General features: G+C 50.1%; 1 protein-coding gene across 4 annotated transcripts in view; it reads left to right on the forward strand.

The window, feature by feature from the left end:
* The window catches only part of herpud2 (HERPUD family member 2), a 58,719-nt gene that overhangs the window by 7,192 nt on the left and 34,274 nt on the right, over positions 1-17,253 (forward strand). Inside the window, exon 1 of one of the 4 annotated variants that reach the window (XM_038810379.1) lies at positions 3,930-4,076. The exons of the other annotated variants lie outside the window; for them this stretch is intronic. Within the exon in view, the coding sequence (XP_038666307.1) occupies positions 3,945-4,076 (132 nt within the window). The 5' untranslated portion in view covers positions 3,930-3,944. Of the gene's footprint in view, positions 1-3,929; positions 4,077-17,253 lie in introns of those variants that run through there. 4 annotated transcript variants of the gene reach the window in all.

The following is a 17,253-nucleotide window of genomic DNA, read 5'->3' on the forward strand; positions in this document are numbered from 1 at the left end:
ACACTATAGGAAGGAAGTGATTGCACTAGAAAGAGTGCAGAGGAGATTCACCAGGATGTTGCCTGTGCTGGAGCATTTCAGCAAGAGGCTGGTTCGGCTGCAGTTGGCTTCCTTGGAACAGAATGGGGGACCTGATTGAGCTGTATAAAATTATATGGGGCATAGATAGTGTGGAGGGGAAGAACCTTTTTCCCTTTGTGGAGGGACCAATAACCAGGGGCATACATTAAAGGTAAGGGACAGGAGGTTTCGAGGGGATTTGAGGAAAAGCTTTTTCACCCAGAGGGTGGTGGGAATCTGGAACTCACTGCCTGAAATGGCTACTGGGAAATCTCCTGTCATGGATGTCACACTCCTCGCTCTTGTGCCATCTTCACACATACACTGAAGGACGTCTGCAACCACTCTGTGATATCCGTCATCCTACCATGCCTAAATCCAGCCCTCTCTCCTGCTACGCTACACTTCAACCTCCCACAGAGATCGCAACAGCTTTACAGCTCTGACCAAATCGGCAAAACGCTGACGTTTTCTTGACCTGATGTCACTTTTTAGAGATGACTTCGCGCTTGTACTTTCAAGCACCTCTTTGCCTTATGGTCTGTGTGTGAAATATTTTGCATATGTTTTAGCATCCACATTTCAAAGGTCTTGATTTTCTTCCTCAAATTTTTATTTATTGTCCAGGTCTCGGGCAGTCAAGTGGATAGAATGCAGCATATTATGACATTTTTTCCTTGTTACAACCTGGAGTTTTTCTCTTGTTAACAATCTTTCACTGTCACAAAATTGCTTCTGATTATCTAATCCTTCTGACTTCAACCTCACATCTGCAATCTTCATTAATCCTAAATATACAAAATTATCTACTTGTTCCCATATAATAGTAACAATCTACTACAAGCATCACAAGTAGGCTTACATTAACACGGCAACAAAGTTACTGTGAAAAGCCCCTAGTCGCCACACTCCGGCGCCTGTTCGGGTACACAGAGGGAGAATTCAGAATGTCCAATCCACCTAACAACACGTCTTTCGAGACTTGTGGGAGGAAACCGGAGCACCCGGAGGAAACCCACGCAGACACGGGGAGGATGTGCAGACTCCGCACAGAGTGACCCAAGCCGGGAATAGAACCTGGGACCCTGGAGCTGTGAAGCAATAGTGCTAACCACTGAGCTACCATGCTGCCCACAGTAAGACACTGTTTGCTTGAATCTTCACTCTCGTTTCTCCGAATGTGTTCCTTCTGAAAATCATTGTTTTTGCCTTTTTGGTGTTCATTCTCAGTCTATATTCTAAACTTCTAGACATTGCTAGATGTACAGTATTTTGTAGAGACTTCTGATTCTGCAAGGAGTACTGACTGTGCCATCACTGTGCCACAAGTTTGTTCCTTTCTTGCCTCAAATCTTTACCTCGGGAAGGATATCTAATTCTCTGAATATTAGTTCTGTGTACAGATTGAATAATATTGGTGACAGTGCATAAACTTGTCGTCTTTTCACCCGTGTTATGTGTGAGAGTGTTGCAACCTGCAAACATTGGTTTTGTGTGGAGTATTTGTTTTTGGGTAATGGTGATAAATACTTGCCGAAACGGTATGAATTCAAATCTCACTTTAATTGAACAATAAAAAGAATTACTGCCTCAGGTCGCCGAGGACCCAGGTTCAATCCCGGCCCCGGATCACTGTCCATGTGGAGTTTGCACATTCTCCCCGTGTCTGCGTGGGTCTCACCCCCACAACCAAAAGATGTGCAGGGTAGGTGGATTGGCCACGCTAAATTGCCCCTTAATTGGGAAAAAAAATTGGGTACTTTAAATTTATTTAAAAAAATAAAAGGAATTATGAAAGTAGAAGAAAGATAATTAAACAGAGTGGTACATAGAGCCCACTTAACGAGAAACCGTATGAGTAGGTTCTTCCCGGAGGTGGAGGACAGATGTGAACGGTGCCAAAGAGGCCCGGCCAACCACGCCCACATGTTCTGGTCTTGCCCCAGACTTGTGGAGTGCTGGACAGCCTTCTTCGAGGCTATGTCCAAAGTGGTGGGGGTGAGGGTGGAGCCATGCCCGATAGTGGCGGTCTTCGGGGTTTCAGACCAGCCAGATCTATTCCTGGGGAGGAGGGCGGACGCCCTTGCCTTTGCCTCCCTGTCGCCCGCCGTAGAATCCTGTTTGGCTGGCGGTCAGCAGCACCGCCCAGAGCTGCAGACTGGCTGTCCAACCTCTCGGAATCTCTCCAAATAGAGAAAATCAAATTCGCCATCCGAGGGTCGGACGACGGCTTCCACAGAACGTGGGAGCCATTCATGCAACTGTTCCGGGACCTGTTTGTGGCCAACGTACAAGAGGAAGAATAGTCAGGTGGCCAAGAATCAGGGGAAAATGGACGGGAATCGGGGGGGGGGGGGGGGGGGGGGGGCTACGGGTTCGTTACGGGGGTTTGATGGCTAGCTAAGGCCCAAAACCAAACTAAATAAATGCCAATAAACATGTGCCTCGGCCATATTGGGGAATGTAAAATATGTATGCCGGCTAAAGGGGGGAGGCCACAGTTATTATTACGAAGATGCTTACCTGTAAATATATATGTTAATTTTTGCGTGTTCTTTTTTTTTCTCTCTCTCTAACAATTTGTTATTTGTTCAATATAAAACATGAAAACTGAATAAAAAATATTTATAAAAAAAAAGATAATGAAACAGTAAAAGAACAATCTTTTACTTTGGCACATTAATAGTCCCTCAAAGACTGAAAACCCAAAGGCATCTACTTCCCCCGTAATCCTTCGTTACATGTACCGAAGTACAGTGAAAAGTATTTTTCTGCCGCCAAGAGAACGTTCACAGTACGTACACTCTAGACAAAAGAACAATCAACAGAGAACATTGACAAATGGTACATCGACAAACAGTGATTGGTTACAGTGCGGAACAAGGGGCCAAACAAAGCAAATACATGAGCAAAAGCAGCATAGGGCATCGTGAATAGTCTTCTTAGAGGGAACAGATCAGTCCGAGGGGGAGTCATTGAGGAGTCTTGTAGCTGTGGGGAAGAACCTGTTCCTATGTCTGGATGTGCGAGTCTGGAAGAAGGCAAAGCCTGGGTGGGTGGGGTCTCTGACAATGCTGTCTGTCTTCCTGAGGCAGCGGGAGGTGTATACAGAAACAATGTGGGGGTGGCAAGCTTGTGTGATGCGTTGGTTGAGTTCACCACACTGCTTGTTATTTAGTCTCAATATAGGTTCTGGATAAATCTCTCATCTTTGCTGAAATATCAGAAGCATGTCTGTTAGCTTTTGGTGATAAACATAAGTGAACACTTTTTCCAGAGTCTATGTAGCATATGGAAGTGTTTTTGTTTACTTTTAGCTATTTATTGAAGATTGTTCTTGGGTTAGATATTCCTTCTCTTCTTCCAGTTCTGTCAAATCCAGAGTGTGTTTCACCAATTTCTGGGTCAGCTGTGTTATTAGGAATATAGAATTGAGAAATTGGTTCTGTTTTTATCAGAGCAACACAGATTCCGGAATGATATGACAAATGTGTTTCACGTTATGAAAGGGTATGCAGGGTTGATAGAAGCAAACTGCTTCCAGTAGCTGAGGGGTCAAGCGTGAGGGCCATAGATACAAGATTAATGACTTAGAACCGAGAACAAGGGAGATTTCGTCAGAGTTGTGAGGCTGTGGAGGTCACATCCAGACTTCGTGGTTGGGGCATTCAGAGTTAGATTGGATAGGTGGATGAAGACTTTATGGAAACCCTCCTTAATCATAGAATCTACAGTGCAGAAGGAGGCCATTTGCTCTTTGCTCCTCTCTCTCTTCCTTTGAGATGCTCTTAAAACCTATCTTAATGACAAAGTTTTGACCATATTAGAAGATCTCCTAATATCTCGTTGCTCCTGTCTACTTTGTCTTATTAAGCACCTGTGAAATGTTTTGTGATGTTTTACTAGCTCACAGGTGCTATCAAAATGAAGTTAGTTATGATCTGGTTTGGTCAGTTGGCCTGTTTCTGTGCTGCCATGGCAGCGTATCATCTTTGTACAGATTTAGGAGGCGGGAAGTAAGTTAATGTGAGCTCGTACTGCAGAGAAATTGATTTGTTTTTGGCTGGAAATGTTGATATGTTATGTTGAGACTTGACTTTCTATGTGACACTATAAAGTTGGTTATATAACATGGTGATATGGAGTGCATGATGTGGTATCCAAATTGCTTTGCAGTCATTCATAACTGAATGCTCAAAAGATCGAAATTGAAGTTCCCTTTGTTTATGTTGGCCAGTTTGGCACGTCAGGATGGAATTTTCTGAACCCATGTCATGGTTTTTTAAACACTTTGCCAATTTACCACGTAGCCGAGTTCTGTTAAATTGTTACCTCTGAAAATGCTATTACAGTATTTGGATAAAAATTATATTTAGTGAAGCTCAGTCTGGAAGGCCCATCCCTCACTAGAGTTTATGGTATTTGTTGTGCTGATCGTAAGGGCAGCACAGTGGTTAGCACTGCTGCCTCACAGCACCAGGGACCCGAGTTCAATTCCAACCTCGGGTGACTGTGAAGTTGGTGTGTTCTCCCCGTGTCCGCCTGCATTTCCTCCGGGTGCTCCGGTTTCCTCCCACAGTCCAAGGGTGTACAGGTTAGGTGGATTGGCCATGCTAAATTGCCCCTTAGTGTCCAAAGATGCGCAGGCTTGGGGATAGGGCAGGAGAGTGGGCCGAGGTAGGGTGCTCTTTCAGCTCGATGGGCTGAATGGCCTCCTGCACTCGAGAGATTCTATGGATCTTGATGTTTATTTTGCTGAATCAGCCAGGCTCACTAATTGAAGCTGTCCCAGGGGTGGGGGTTGAGGCTGGGACTTCTCCCACATTGCTTCACGTGAACCTCCAGCCAAAACCCCAAACAGGGTCGGTGGTCCTAACACAATGATGGAAAGACTTTCAGTGCTTTGTGCAGTAGGCTGTCAGAGTTCAGCTGGTTAAACTGCAGGGGTTCCCTTGTTTTGATCTGTGGTAATTAAGATGTGTCTCCGTGGAACACACTGAGCAGCCTCCAGGTGGGATTTAGCTGTGTCAGTGGTTGGATTTGGAGACTTGTAAACATGCTGATAGTGTTGTGCATGTGTCAGAACAGCTGGTGTCAAAAAAAAACTAAAATCTAAAAATAGTATTCTGTGCAATGTCTTTATGTAGCAGTGTAGTGAATAGCTGTTAGTTGTCCTCAGGTACTTTCACCTGGAATGTTACTGCATGGCTTTTTGTGTTTCCCATTACTTCATTAAATTCCTAATTTTGGCCAGGCTGTTTGAAGGGTTGGAGCTAGTCACTCTGTTGACTTGAAGAAAATCTCAGCTGATATTCGCATACTTTCTTGTGATTGGTTATCGAGAATATTAGCAGAAGCCCGTGTTTGTAATCCTTTCTCGTTGCTGCCACTTGGATTTCAGAGAAACGTAATTGTGAGTATGTGAGAGAATTTTGTGAGTCGCTCGAGTGTGCAATACGGGGTTCTGCTCTTACCAACTTGATTAGATGCATGAAAGGGTTGTTTTCAGATCTCTCTGGGAAATATAGAGTAATGATTGTGGTGGAGCAACCGGAGGTGAGTTTGCATGGTTTATGACAGTTTGCTTAACAGGGATTCCTCTTCCTCTCTGAACATTGCGGACCAGGATGGATGACATTTTCCATATTGTATAACATAAAACAGAAAATGCTGAAACACCAGGTCAGGCTCTGGAGAGAGAACAGTTAAATGTTTCAGATCGGTGACTTTATTATTTTTAAAAATGTATTTTATTACAAATATGTATCAAAACAGGTCGCAGTGAACAAAAACCCTGGGAAACATGCTTCCCTACAATCAAGTATACAGTCTGTATAGATTTTTCTTCTTTTTTTTTTGAACAGCCCCTCAAACACGGTCAGATCGGTGACTTTATATCAGAACTGGATACTATTGGAGGCGTAATAATTTTTAAGCAAGTTCAGAGGCAGGAAAATAGGAATAAGGGAAGGTCTGTAATGGTGCAATGGAGGAGAATTGAAATGATAAAAGGGATGATTGCTCAAGGCCAAAATGGGTGAGAGTAGAACCAGTAAAGAAACGGGAGATGGTCGAGAGTCAGCATCATTATCAACAGCTGCTTTCTGAGAAAAAGAAATAAGTTATATGGATTGGTGAATGCCATGCTGAGGTGTTGTTCCTGGAGCTGGCATTGACCTTCATTGGAATAGGATACGTGATTGAAGAGGACAAGGTCAGAGTGTGGTGAAGAATTAAAAATGACAAGCAATTAGCAGCTCAGGGTTGCCTTTGGTGACTGAATAGAGATGTTCAACAAAGCAGCCGCCCTCTCTGCTTTTCGTCTCCCCAATCGGAGGAATCGACAGTGTGAGCAGTGAATACAGTTCATTAAATTGAAAGAAGTACAAGTAAATCGCTGTTTCAATTGGAAGGAGTGATTGGGGTCCTGGATGCTGGGAAGGGAGGAGGTAAAAAGGATAGATGTTGTACCTCCAGCCCTTGCTTGGGAAGGTGCTGCACCAAGGGACCAGATGTTGATAGAAACATCGAAAATAGAAGCAGGAGGAGGCCATTCGGCCCTTCGAGCCTGCTCCGCCATTCATTATGATCTTGGCTGATCATCCAATAGACACCTGTTCCTGCTTTTCTCCCACATCCATTGATCCCTTTTTGACCCAAGAGCTATATCTAACTGCTTCTTGAAAACCTGCAATGTTTTGGCCTCAACTGCTTTCTGTGGTAACAAGTTCCACAGGCTCACCACTCTCTGGGTGAAGAAGTTTCTCCTCGCCTCAGTAGATCAGTGTGTTGCAAAAAGAACTGGTCTTTTCAAATGCTGAAAGTGGGGGGTGGGGGAGAGGGGTGGTTTGATGTGTTTGGTGGCAGCGTCACAGTGAAGGTGGTGAGATGGTAGGTGAGGGCAAGGTACCCCTGTCATGGTTCTGGGAGGGAGGGGAGGGGTTGAGCGCAGAACAGTGGAAAACCAAACAAACATGTTTGCGAGCCTTGTAAACCATGATGGAGGGGAAAGGGACGATGGGAAGCACTGGTGTACGTTGACATTATCAGCACATGCGATGGAGAAACTGGGAGAGTGGCAAAGTGGTCCTTCAGAAAGCAGGGTGGGAATCAGTGTCATGATTGGAACCACAGGAGTCAGTGGACTTGTGTCTTGCGTCATCTTCTGTATGCACCACATAGCACCCCTCCAGTATTCCCTTACTACGTCTTGTGATATTCTTCATGATAGTGATAGGCTGGATGCCCTTTTTCTGTTCCTTCTCCTACGCTGCGACTCCTTAACTTCCTAGTATTGTCAACTTAACCAACTTGTTAAGGTTAAGGAGGAAGAGAATAAAACTTAATTTATCGAAGGACCTAATGTGTGTGCTGTGGGAATTCCCAATGCCTGCTGATGAATCCTGCCCCTTTTACTGTGTCTCCTTTTACTGAATATATCTTCCAGTTGTTGGCAGGAATATTGGTCTAAATGTCTGCATTATATCACTGAGAAGAGAGTTAACATTCAAATTGCAGTACGTTTCCCTGATTGCTTGTTATGGTTGACTTTCAGGATTGCGTTTTATATTTGAAGGCTCTCCTTTTGGTGTTTCCATCATTTCTTTGCAGCTGTGAATTTCTTTGTATCAAATTTACTTTTCGAATGATTTGATTATTTGTGTCTTTCATGTTAATGGGCCTGCTTTTATTTTTGCCCCTCTCAATATCATTACAGAACACCCATTGGGTATTAAAAGTGTGGCCCAGGTTGACTCGTTTCAATCCTTCCCTTTGTTCCTTGATAAAGTGGCATCAGCTGCAACTTGCATTTATATAGCTCTGTTACTTCAGTCAGACGTCCCAAGGTACTTCAACGGGAACATTATTAAACAAAAATTTACATTGAGTGCCGCAAGTAGCACAGGTGGCCAAAGGCTTGATTTTACTTGGGGGCCGGCACGGTGGCATAGTGGTTAGCACTGCTGCCTCACAGCGCCAGGGACCTGGGTTCGATTCCAACCTTGGGTGACTGTCTGTCTGGAGTCTGCACTTTCTCCCCACGACTGCGTGGGTTTCCTCCGAATCCTCCGGTTTCCTCCCACAGTCCAAAAATGTGCAGATTAGGTGGATTAGCCACGCTAAATTGCCCATTAGTATCCAAAGGTTAAGTGGGGTTATGGGGGTCGGGCAGGTGGAGTGCTGCTTCAGATGGTTGGTGCAGACTTGATGGGCCGATAGAACTCCTTCTGCACCGTAGGGATTCTATGATAACAGATAAGATTTAAAGATAGCCTTGAAGGAAAAGAAATGTAAACCAAGAGATTGATAGAGGGAATTTGGATTGGATTTGTTTATTGACCTGTGTACCGAGGTACAGTGAAAAGTATTTTTCTGCATGCTGCTCAGAACTTAAGGCATCCACAGATGATGACACAGCATAACCTGGCAGCAAACTCTGTTTTCCTGTGTAGACCAGCGGTTTGTTTGTCATGCTAGAGTTCAGGGTTTGATACTGTACCATGTTAGAAAGAGGCCAGTGTATCTGGCATCAAGCCAGCCACAGTGCTGGAGTTCCTTTGTTCATAACAACTTGTTCCAAAGGGTACGTTATAAAATGAGCTTATTATGCAGTTTATTTTGAACAAACTCTCTTGCAAATACGTCTACATTTGTGTAACCTGCAGTTTGTAGAATGAATTTGGGTGTTTTGAGACTAAGATAAGCCAGTGACTTGTGTCAGATTCTTCTCTCTGATCATCTTAATTTCGTACTTAGTTTAGTTTCCGCAAGTCAATTGAACATTTTCCTTTTTTCCCCCCAAAAATAATGTGGGCTTTTGTTTGATTCTATTGAACAATAAAATTCCAGAGGTTCTGGCACAGTTTCTTCATTTCACGTCAACTTTAACTGGAATTTTCTTTATGATTTGAAAACAGCTGACAGCTCGTTCAAATAATCCTCACTAACCCGGTTGTATTGTCTGACTTGAGGGCTTGTGAAAATGAAAATTTTCAAACATTTTCTCTGCTTTCAGCAAACACTGTGCCATTAGAATGGAAACTGATGAAGCTTTGGAGTTGTATTCTGTACTTGCTGCTGAAGCATCTTCAGCACTCTTTCAAATCGCTTGTAAATTTTATTTAAAATGTACTTTGAATCAAGGGATATGAAAATCTGTACTTAATATATCAAAAACATCTGCACGCACTTTGACAAGATTTGAAAGTAATAAAATGTCCCAAACAACTTCCTTCACAAATGAGATGTCAGATCAGAGGGGCAGCACGGTAGCATTGTAGATAGCACAATTGCTTCACAGCTCCAGGGTCCCAGGTTCGATTCCCGGCTTGGGTCACTATCTGTGCGGAGTCTGCACATCCTCCCCGTGTGTGCGTGGGTTTCCTCCGGGTGCTCCGGTTTCCTCCCACAGTCCAAAGATGTGCAGGTTAGGTGGATTGGCCATGCTAAATTGCCCGTAGTGTCCAAAATTGCCCTTAGTGTTGGGTGAGGTTACTGGGTTATGGGGATAGGGTGGAGATGTGGGCTTGGATAGGGTGCTCTTTCAAAAAAAAGAGCTGGTGCAGACTCGATGGGCTGAATGGCCTCCTTCTGTAAATTCTATGATTCTAGATCAAATGATCGAAAGCTTGGTCAAAGAGGTAGGTTTGAAAGAGTGTCTTAAAGAAGGAGAGTGAGGTTGAGAGGTTTGAGGCAGGAATTCCGGAGCTTTGAGTTGACGATACTAAAGGCGAATCCACCAGCACTGGAACAAATTAAAAATTGCATCGGTCCAGGTTTAGACCAAACGTCGAGATCTTGGAGGGTCATTGGGCTGGAGGAGATCACAGAGATGGGAAGGGGTGAGTCTACGGAGAGATTTGAAAATAAGGATTTTAAAATCAAGACGTCACATTCCCCCTGTGTCTGCATGGGTCTAACTCCCACAAACCGGAGATATGCAGGGTAGGTGAATTGGCCACGCTAAATTGCCCCATCATTGGAACAGGTAAATAAAATCAAGATGTCGCTTGGCTGAAAGCTGATTTAGGTCAGCGGGCACAACGATAGGGGAAGAGGCCAACTGTAATTGGTATGATAAAAGCAAAATTCAGCGGATGCTGGAATCTGAAACAAAAACAGAGAAGGTACTGGAGAAACCCAGCAGGTCTGGCAGTATCTGTAGGGAGAGAAAACAAAATTAATGTTTTAAGTCAGTCTGACTCTTCCGAGCTTAAGAGAAGGAGCAATGTGTGGGATTATATGCTGTATAAGAGGGGGTGGAACAGCTGGAACAGATTAGAAGGTGAGTGAAGGTGGTGGGAGCCAGGAGATGTAGCGAAACCGAAGAACAAGTGACAGGCGGCCCAGTGGGGGACGGAAGGTGACATCAGTGGTTTACAATATAAATTTGAGACATTGGAAATATAAAAAATTTTTAGAAATGTTTTTTTAATTGGGTTTTTGAATAAAGTATATTTACCGTTATGTACACAAAATGGAATACATGTATGTATGTATATGTATATATAGAGAAAAACAGAAGAGAAGGGAACATGCAGAAAAAAAAACAAACAACAGCAAAAAGTTAGAATTAAATAACTGGTAGGATAGTATGTGCTAGCTCGACAGCAGCTCTGTACAATTGGCAGTATTATTTTTAGCACATAAGTAGGCATCAGTTTGTGCGGGTGGGGGGGAAGCTGTGGGGGGGGGGGGGGGGGTACATATACATTTGGGTGCCGGGGAAACATACAGAACAATTACAGAGGGCAATATGCAAATGGATCTGGTGTTGGTGTTGTCGCTTACGTCTCCCGGATGGTTTTCACTACCGTTGTCGTCTCGCGATCACCTCCGCTTCAGCCGTTCGTCCCGTCTTTCGCCCGGATTTTCCTTGTTCTCTGCTCCTGCAGATGCCAAGTTTGTTATTGTTTCCCGTGCCCTCCTTCCGCTGTCATTCCCTTGCCTCCCTCCCACCTCACTGGTTCCCCTCTATTATTCCCTGTCTCCTCCCTCTTCCACCCCCTCCCCATCTCCTGTGGTTCGCCTTTCTTTTCTCTTAGATTTAGCTGCTATACCACCCACCCCCCCCTCCCCCCGCCCCGTCTATCCCTCCCTCCCCCGCCTCGGCTACTTTCCCCTGATTCTTGGCTACCTGGCTATTCTTCTGCTTGTTCATTGCCACAAACAGGTTTCGGAACAATTGCATGAATGGCTCCCACGTTCTGTGGAAGCCGTCGCCTGACCCTCAGATGGCGAATTTGATTTTCTCCATTTGGAGAGGTTCCGAGAGGTCGGACAGCCAGTCTGCAGCTTTGGGTGGTGCTGCTGACCGCCAGCCGAACAGGATTCTACGGCGGGCGATCAGGGAGGCGTCCGTCCTACTCCCCAGGAATAGATCTGGCTGGTCTGATACCCCGAAGACCGCCACTTGTGGGCATGGCTCCACCCTCATCCCCACCACTTTGGACAGTGCCTCGAAGAAGGCTGTCCAGTACCCCGCAAGTCTGGGGCAAGACCAGAACATGTGGGCGTGGTTGGCCGGGCCTCCTTTGCACCGTTCGCATCTATCCTCCACCTCCGACGAGTTCTTGTTAAGTGGGCTCTATGTACCACTTTTAGTTGCATCAGGCTGAGCCTTGCACACGTGGCGGTGGAGTTGACTCTATGCAGTGCTTCGCTCCAGAGTCCCCACCCTATCTCCATCCCCAGGTCCTCCTCCCATTTCTTTATTGTTGCATCCAGTACGGTGTCGCCCTCTCTACCAGTCGATCATACATGTCGCTACAGTTCCCTTTATCTGGGATGCTTGCGTCCAGTAACTCTTCCAATAATGTCTGTCGTTGCGGTTGTGGATACGTCCTTGTCTCCTTTTGTAGGAAGTTTTTGAGTTGCAGGTACCTTAGCTCGTTCTCCCCAGCTAGCTGGAATTTCTCTGTCAGTTTGTCCAGTGTTGCGACCCTGCTGTCCGTGTATAGGTCCCTGACTGTCAGTGTCCCCCCGTCCTGTCTCCACCTTTTAAAGGTGGCGTCAGTCAGCGCTGGTGCGAACCTATGGTTGTTGCAGATGGGAGCCTTGTCCGACATTTTGGTCAGGTCAAATTGCTGCCGTAGTTGGTTCCAGGACTAGAGGGTGGCTATCACCACCGGGCTGCTGGAGTATTTTTTGGGTGGGGATGGGAGTGTCTCCTTGGCGAGGGTCCGGAGGGAGGTCCCCTTGCAGGAGGACTCTTCCGCGCGCACCCACTCGGCTTCTGCTCCTTGAAAATGTGACGTTAGCAGTGTGATTGGAATTCCATCTGTGCGCCCTGGTCCGATTATTCCCCAGCCTTTACATCTTCCCCCATCTGAACTTGCTTTTAACTCGGTGTGCAGTACCTCAGGTGATTGACTGTTGAAAATAAACACTCTCCCTCTTGAGTAAGTTTCTTGGTTGATTGGCTTTGAGAGCAACAATGATTTAGTTATGGAATATGATTGGATTTTGGTTGTTTTCATGAGGAAGGTTCACAATAATAGTTATCTGTTGAGATGAAGTTTCATTTTTTAAATATAAATTTAGAGTACCCAATTAATTTTTTCCAATTAAGGGGCAATTTAGCGAGGCCAATCCACCTATCCTGAACATTTTTGGGTTGTGGAGTCAAAACCCACGCAGACACAGGGAGAATGTGCAAACTCCACACGGACAGTGACCCAGAGCCGGGATCGAGCCTGGGACCTCGCGTCGTGAAGCAGAATGCTAACCACTAGGCCACCGTGCTGCCCTGAAATGAATTTTGCACCTGGCCACCTTATAGAATCTTGTACTTCGCCAGGACCTCCTGCAGAATTGCACAATCAAAGATAGCCCCCCCCCCCCCCCCCCCCACCCCCCCCCAACACACACACACACACACACACACCCATTGAACAGTTGAGGAATAACCTTTGGCCAGGATACAGAGCTCTCCGGCTCTTATTTAAATGCTGCCACGGAATCTTTCATGTCCACATGAGCAGGCAAACATTGCTGAACATGTCATCCAAAAGGTCGCACCTCAGTGGAACACCTTCAATGTGTACTGAGATGCTACATCACGTTATGTGCTTAAACCCTGGAGTAAGGTATTAACCCACAATCTTCTGACTGGGCTGAAAATACAGGGTGTGGGGGTGGGTGGGAGTGCACGGAGGGTGGCTGTGGGGGTTACTACTGACAACTGAACTGAACCAGCCATATAAATACTGTGGCTGCAAGGTCAGGAACTGCGGAATCCTGGGACAAGTAACTCACCTTCTGACTCTTCACTGTCTCTCTACCATCTACAAGGCACATGTCAGGAGTGTGACGGAATACTCTCCCTTTGCCTGGATGAGTGCAGCTCCAACAACACTCCAGATCAACAATATCCGGGTCAAAGCAGCCTGCTTGATTGGGACCCCATTCCACTACCTTAAATATTCACTCCCTCCACAACTGATTGACAGTGGCAGCCGCTTGTACCAACTACAAAATGCACTGCAGCAACTTTGTGAGGCTTCTTCAATAGTGGAGGAGGTGAACTACTGTACTGTTTTTTTTATAATCCACTCTGGCCACAGAATCTCGATGAATGGACGGAATGATTTCTCTCTGAGCTTGCAGTAATGATGTCACAATAGTTAATTCTGCGGTGTGAATGACACTAGGACACAGTGGGTAGGCTGGGGGCTGGGACACAGTGGGTAGGCTGGGGGCTGGGACACAGTGGGTAGGCTGGGGGTGAGGACACAGTGGGTAGGCTGGGGGCTGGGACACAGTGGGTAGGCTGGGGGTGAGGACACAGTGGGTAGGCTGGGGGCTGGGACACAGTGGGTAGGCTGGGGGCTGGGACACAGTGGGTAGGCTGGGGGCTGGGACACAGTGGGTAGGCTGGGGGCTGGGACACAGTGGGTAGGCTGGGGGCTGGGACACAGTGGGGGGGCTGGGGGCTGGGACACAGTGGGTAGGCTGGGGGCTGGGACAGTGGGTAGGCTGGGGGCTGGGACACAGTGGGTAGGCTGGGGGCTGGGACACAGTGGGTAGGCTGGGGGCTGGGACACAGTGGGTAGGCTGGGGGCTGGGACACAGTGGGTAGGCTGGGGGCTGGGACACAGTGGGTAGGCTGGGGGCTGGCACACAGTGGGTAGGCTGGGGGCTGGGACAGTGGGTAGGCTGGGGGCTGGGACACAGTGGGTAGGCTGGGGGCTGGGACACAGTGGGTAGGCTGGGGGCTGGGACACAGTGGGTAGGCTGGGGGCTGGGACACAGTGGGGGGGGGGCTGGGACACAGTGGGTAAGCTGGGGGCTGGGACAGTGGGTAGGCTGGGTGTCTGGGACACAGTGGGTAGGCTGGGTGTCTGGGATACAGTGGGTAGGCTGGGGGCTGGGACGGTGGGTAGGCTGGGGGCTGGGACACAGTGGGTAGGCTGGGGGCTGGGACACAGTGGGTAGGCTGGGGGATGGGACACAGTGGGTAGGCTGGGGGCTGGGACAGTGGGTAGGCTGGGTGTCTGGGACACAGTGGGTAGGCTGGGGGCTGGGACAGTGGGTAGGCTGGGGACTGGGACACAGTGGGTAGGCTGGGGGCTGGGACACAGTGGGTAGGCTGGGGGCTGGGACACTGGGTAGGCTGGGGGCTGGGACACAGTGGGTTGGCTGGGGGCTGGGACAATGGGTAGGCTGGGGGCTGGGACAGTGGGTCGGCTGGGGGCTGGGACACAGTGGGTCGGCTGGGACACAACGGGTAGGCTGGGGGTGAGGACACAGTGGGTAGGCTGGGGGCTGGGACACAGTGGGTAGGCTGGGGGCTGGGACACAGTGGGTAGGCTGGGGGCTGGGACAATGGGTAGGCTGGGGGCTGGGACAGTGGGTAGGCTGGGGGCTGGGACAGTGGGTAGGCTGGGGGCTGGGACACAGTGGGTCGGCTGGGGGCTGGGACACAGTGGGTAGGCTGGGGGCTGGGACACAGTGGGTAGGCTGGGGGCTGGGACACTGGGTAGGCTGGGGGCTGGGACACAGTGGGTAGGCTGGGGGCTGGGACACAGTGGGTAGGCTGGGGGCTGGGACACAGTGGGTAGGCTGGGGGCTGGGACACAGTGGGTAGGCTGGGGGCTGGGACACAGTGGGTAGGCTGGGGGCTGGGACACAGTGGGTAGGCTGGGGGCTGGGACACAGTGGGTAGGCTGGGGGCTGGGACACAGTGGGTAGGCTGGGGGCTGGGACACAGTGGGTAGGCTGGGGGCTGGGACACAGTGGGTAGGCTGGGGGCTGGGACACAGTGGGTCGGCTGGGACACAGCGGGTAGGCTGGGGGTGAGGACACAGTGGGTAGGCTGGGGGCTGGGACACAGTGGGTAGGCTGGGGGTGAGGACACAGTGGGTAGGCTGGGGGCTGGGACAGCGGGTAGGCTGGGGGTGAGGACACAGTGGGTAGGCTGGGGGCTGGGACAGTGGGTAGGCTGGGGGCTGGGACACAGTGGGTAGGCTGGGTGTCTGGGACACAGTGGGTAGGCTGGGGGCTGGGACACAGTGGGTAGGCTGGGGGCTGGGACAGTGGGTAGGCTGGGGGCTGGGACACAGTGGGTAGGCTGGGGGCTGGGACACAGTGGGTAGGCTGGGACACAGTGGGTAGGCTGGGGGCTGGGACAGTGGGTAGGCTGGGGGCTGGGACACAGTGGGTAGGCTGGGGGCTGGGACACAGTGGGTAGGCTGGGGGCTGGGACAGTGGGTAGGCTGGGGGCTGGGACACAGTGGGTAGGCTGGGGGCTGGGACACAGTGGGTAGGCTGGGGGCTGGGACACAGTGGGTAGGCTGGGGGCTGGGACACAGTGGGTAGGCTGGGGGCTGGGACACAGTGGGTCGGCTGGGGGCTGGGACACAGTGGGTAGGCTGGGGGCTGGGACACTGGGTAGGCTGGGGGCTGGGACACAGTGGGTAGGCTGGGGGCTGGGACACAGTGGGGGGGGCTGGGACACAGTGGGTAAGCTGGGGGCTGGGACAGTGGGTAGGCTGGGTGTCTGGGACACAGTGGGTAGGCTGGGTGTCTGGGACACAGTGGGTAGGCTGTGGGCTGGGACGGTGGGTAGGCTGGGGGCTGGGACACAGTGGGTAGGCTGGGGGCTGGGACACAGTGGGTAGGCTGGGGGCTGGGACACAGTGGGTAGGCTGGGGGCTGGGACAGTGGGTAGGCTGGGTGTCTGGGACACAGTGGGTAGGCTGGGGGCTGGGACAGTGGGTAGGCTGGGGGCTGGGACACAGTGGGTAGGCTGGGGGCTGGGACACAGTGGGTAGGCTGGGGGCTGGGACAGTGGGTAGGCTGGGTGTCTGGGACACAGTGGGTAGGCTGGGTGTCTGGGACACAGTGGGTAGGCTGGGGGCTGGGACAGTGGGTAGGCTGGGGGCTGGGACAGTGGGTAGGCTGGGGGCTGGGACACTGGGTAGGCTGGGGGCTGGGACAATGGGTAGGCTGGGGGCTGGGACAGTGGGTAGGCTGGGGCTGGGACACAGTGGGTAGGCTGGGGGCTGGGACACAGTGGGTCGGCTGGGACACAGCGGGTAGGCTGGGGGTGAGGACACAGTGGGTAGGCTGGGGGCTGGGACACAGTGGGTAGGCTGGGGGTGAGGACACAGTGGGTAGGCTGGGGGCTGGGACAGTGGGTAGGCTGGGGGCTGGGACACAGTGGGTAGGCTGGGGGCTGGGACAGTGGGTAGGCTGGGGGCTGGGACACAGTGGGTAGGCTGGGGGCTGGGACACAGTGGATAGGCTGGGGGCTGGGACAGTGGGTAGGCTGGGGGCTGGGACACAGTGGGTAGGCTGGGGGTGAGGACACAGTGGGTAGGCTGGGGGCTGGGACACAGTGGGTAGGCTGGGTGTCTGGGACACAGTGGGTAGGCTGGGTGTCTGGGACACAGTGGGTAGGCTGGGGGCTGGGACAGTGGGTAGGCTGGGGGCTGGGACACAGTGGGATAGGCTGGGGGCTGGGACACTGGGTAGGCTGGGGGCTGGGACACAGTGGGTAGGCTGGGGGCTGGGACACAGTGGGTAGGCTGGGGGCTGGGACAGTGGGTAGGCTGGGGGCTGGAACACAGTGGGTAGGCTGGGGGCTGGGACACAGTGGGTAGGCTGGGGGATTGGCAATCAGATGGTGCCAGCTCAAAAATGGACCAAGCATGAGTACATCTCGACACACACATTACAACGATCCTTTAA

Source organism: Scyliorhinus canicula, chromosome 10 (assembly GCF_902713615.1).
Source record: "Scyliorhinus canicula chromosome 10, sScyCan1.1, whole genome shotgun sequence".
Lineage (NCBI taxonomy): Eukaryota > Metazoa > Chordata > Chondrichthyes > Carcharhiniformes > Scyliorhinidae > Scyliorhinus > Scyliorhinus canicula.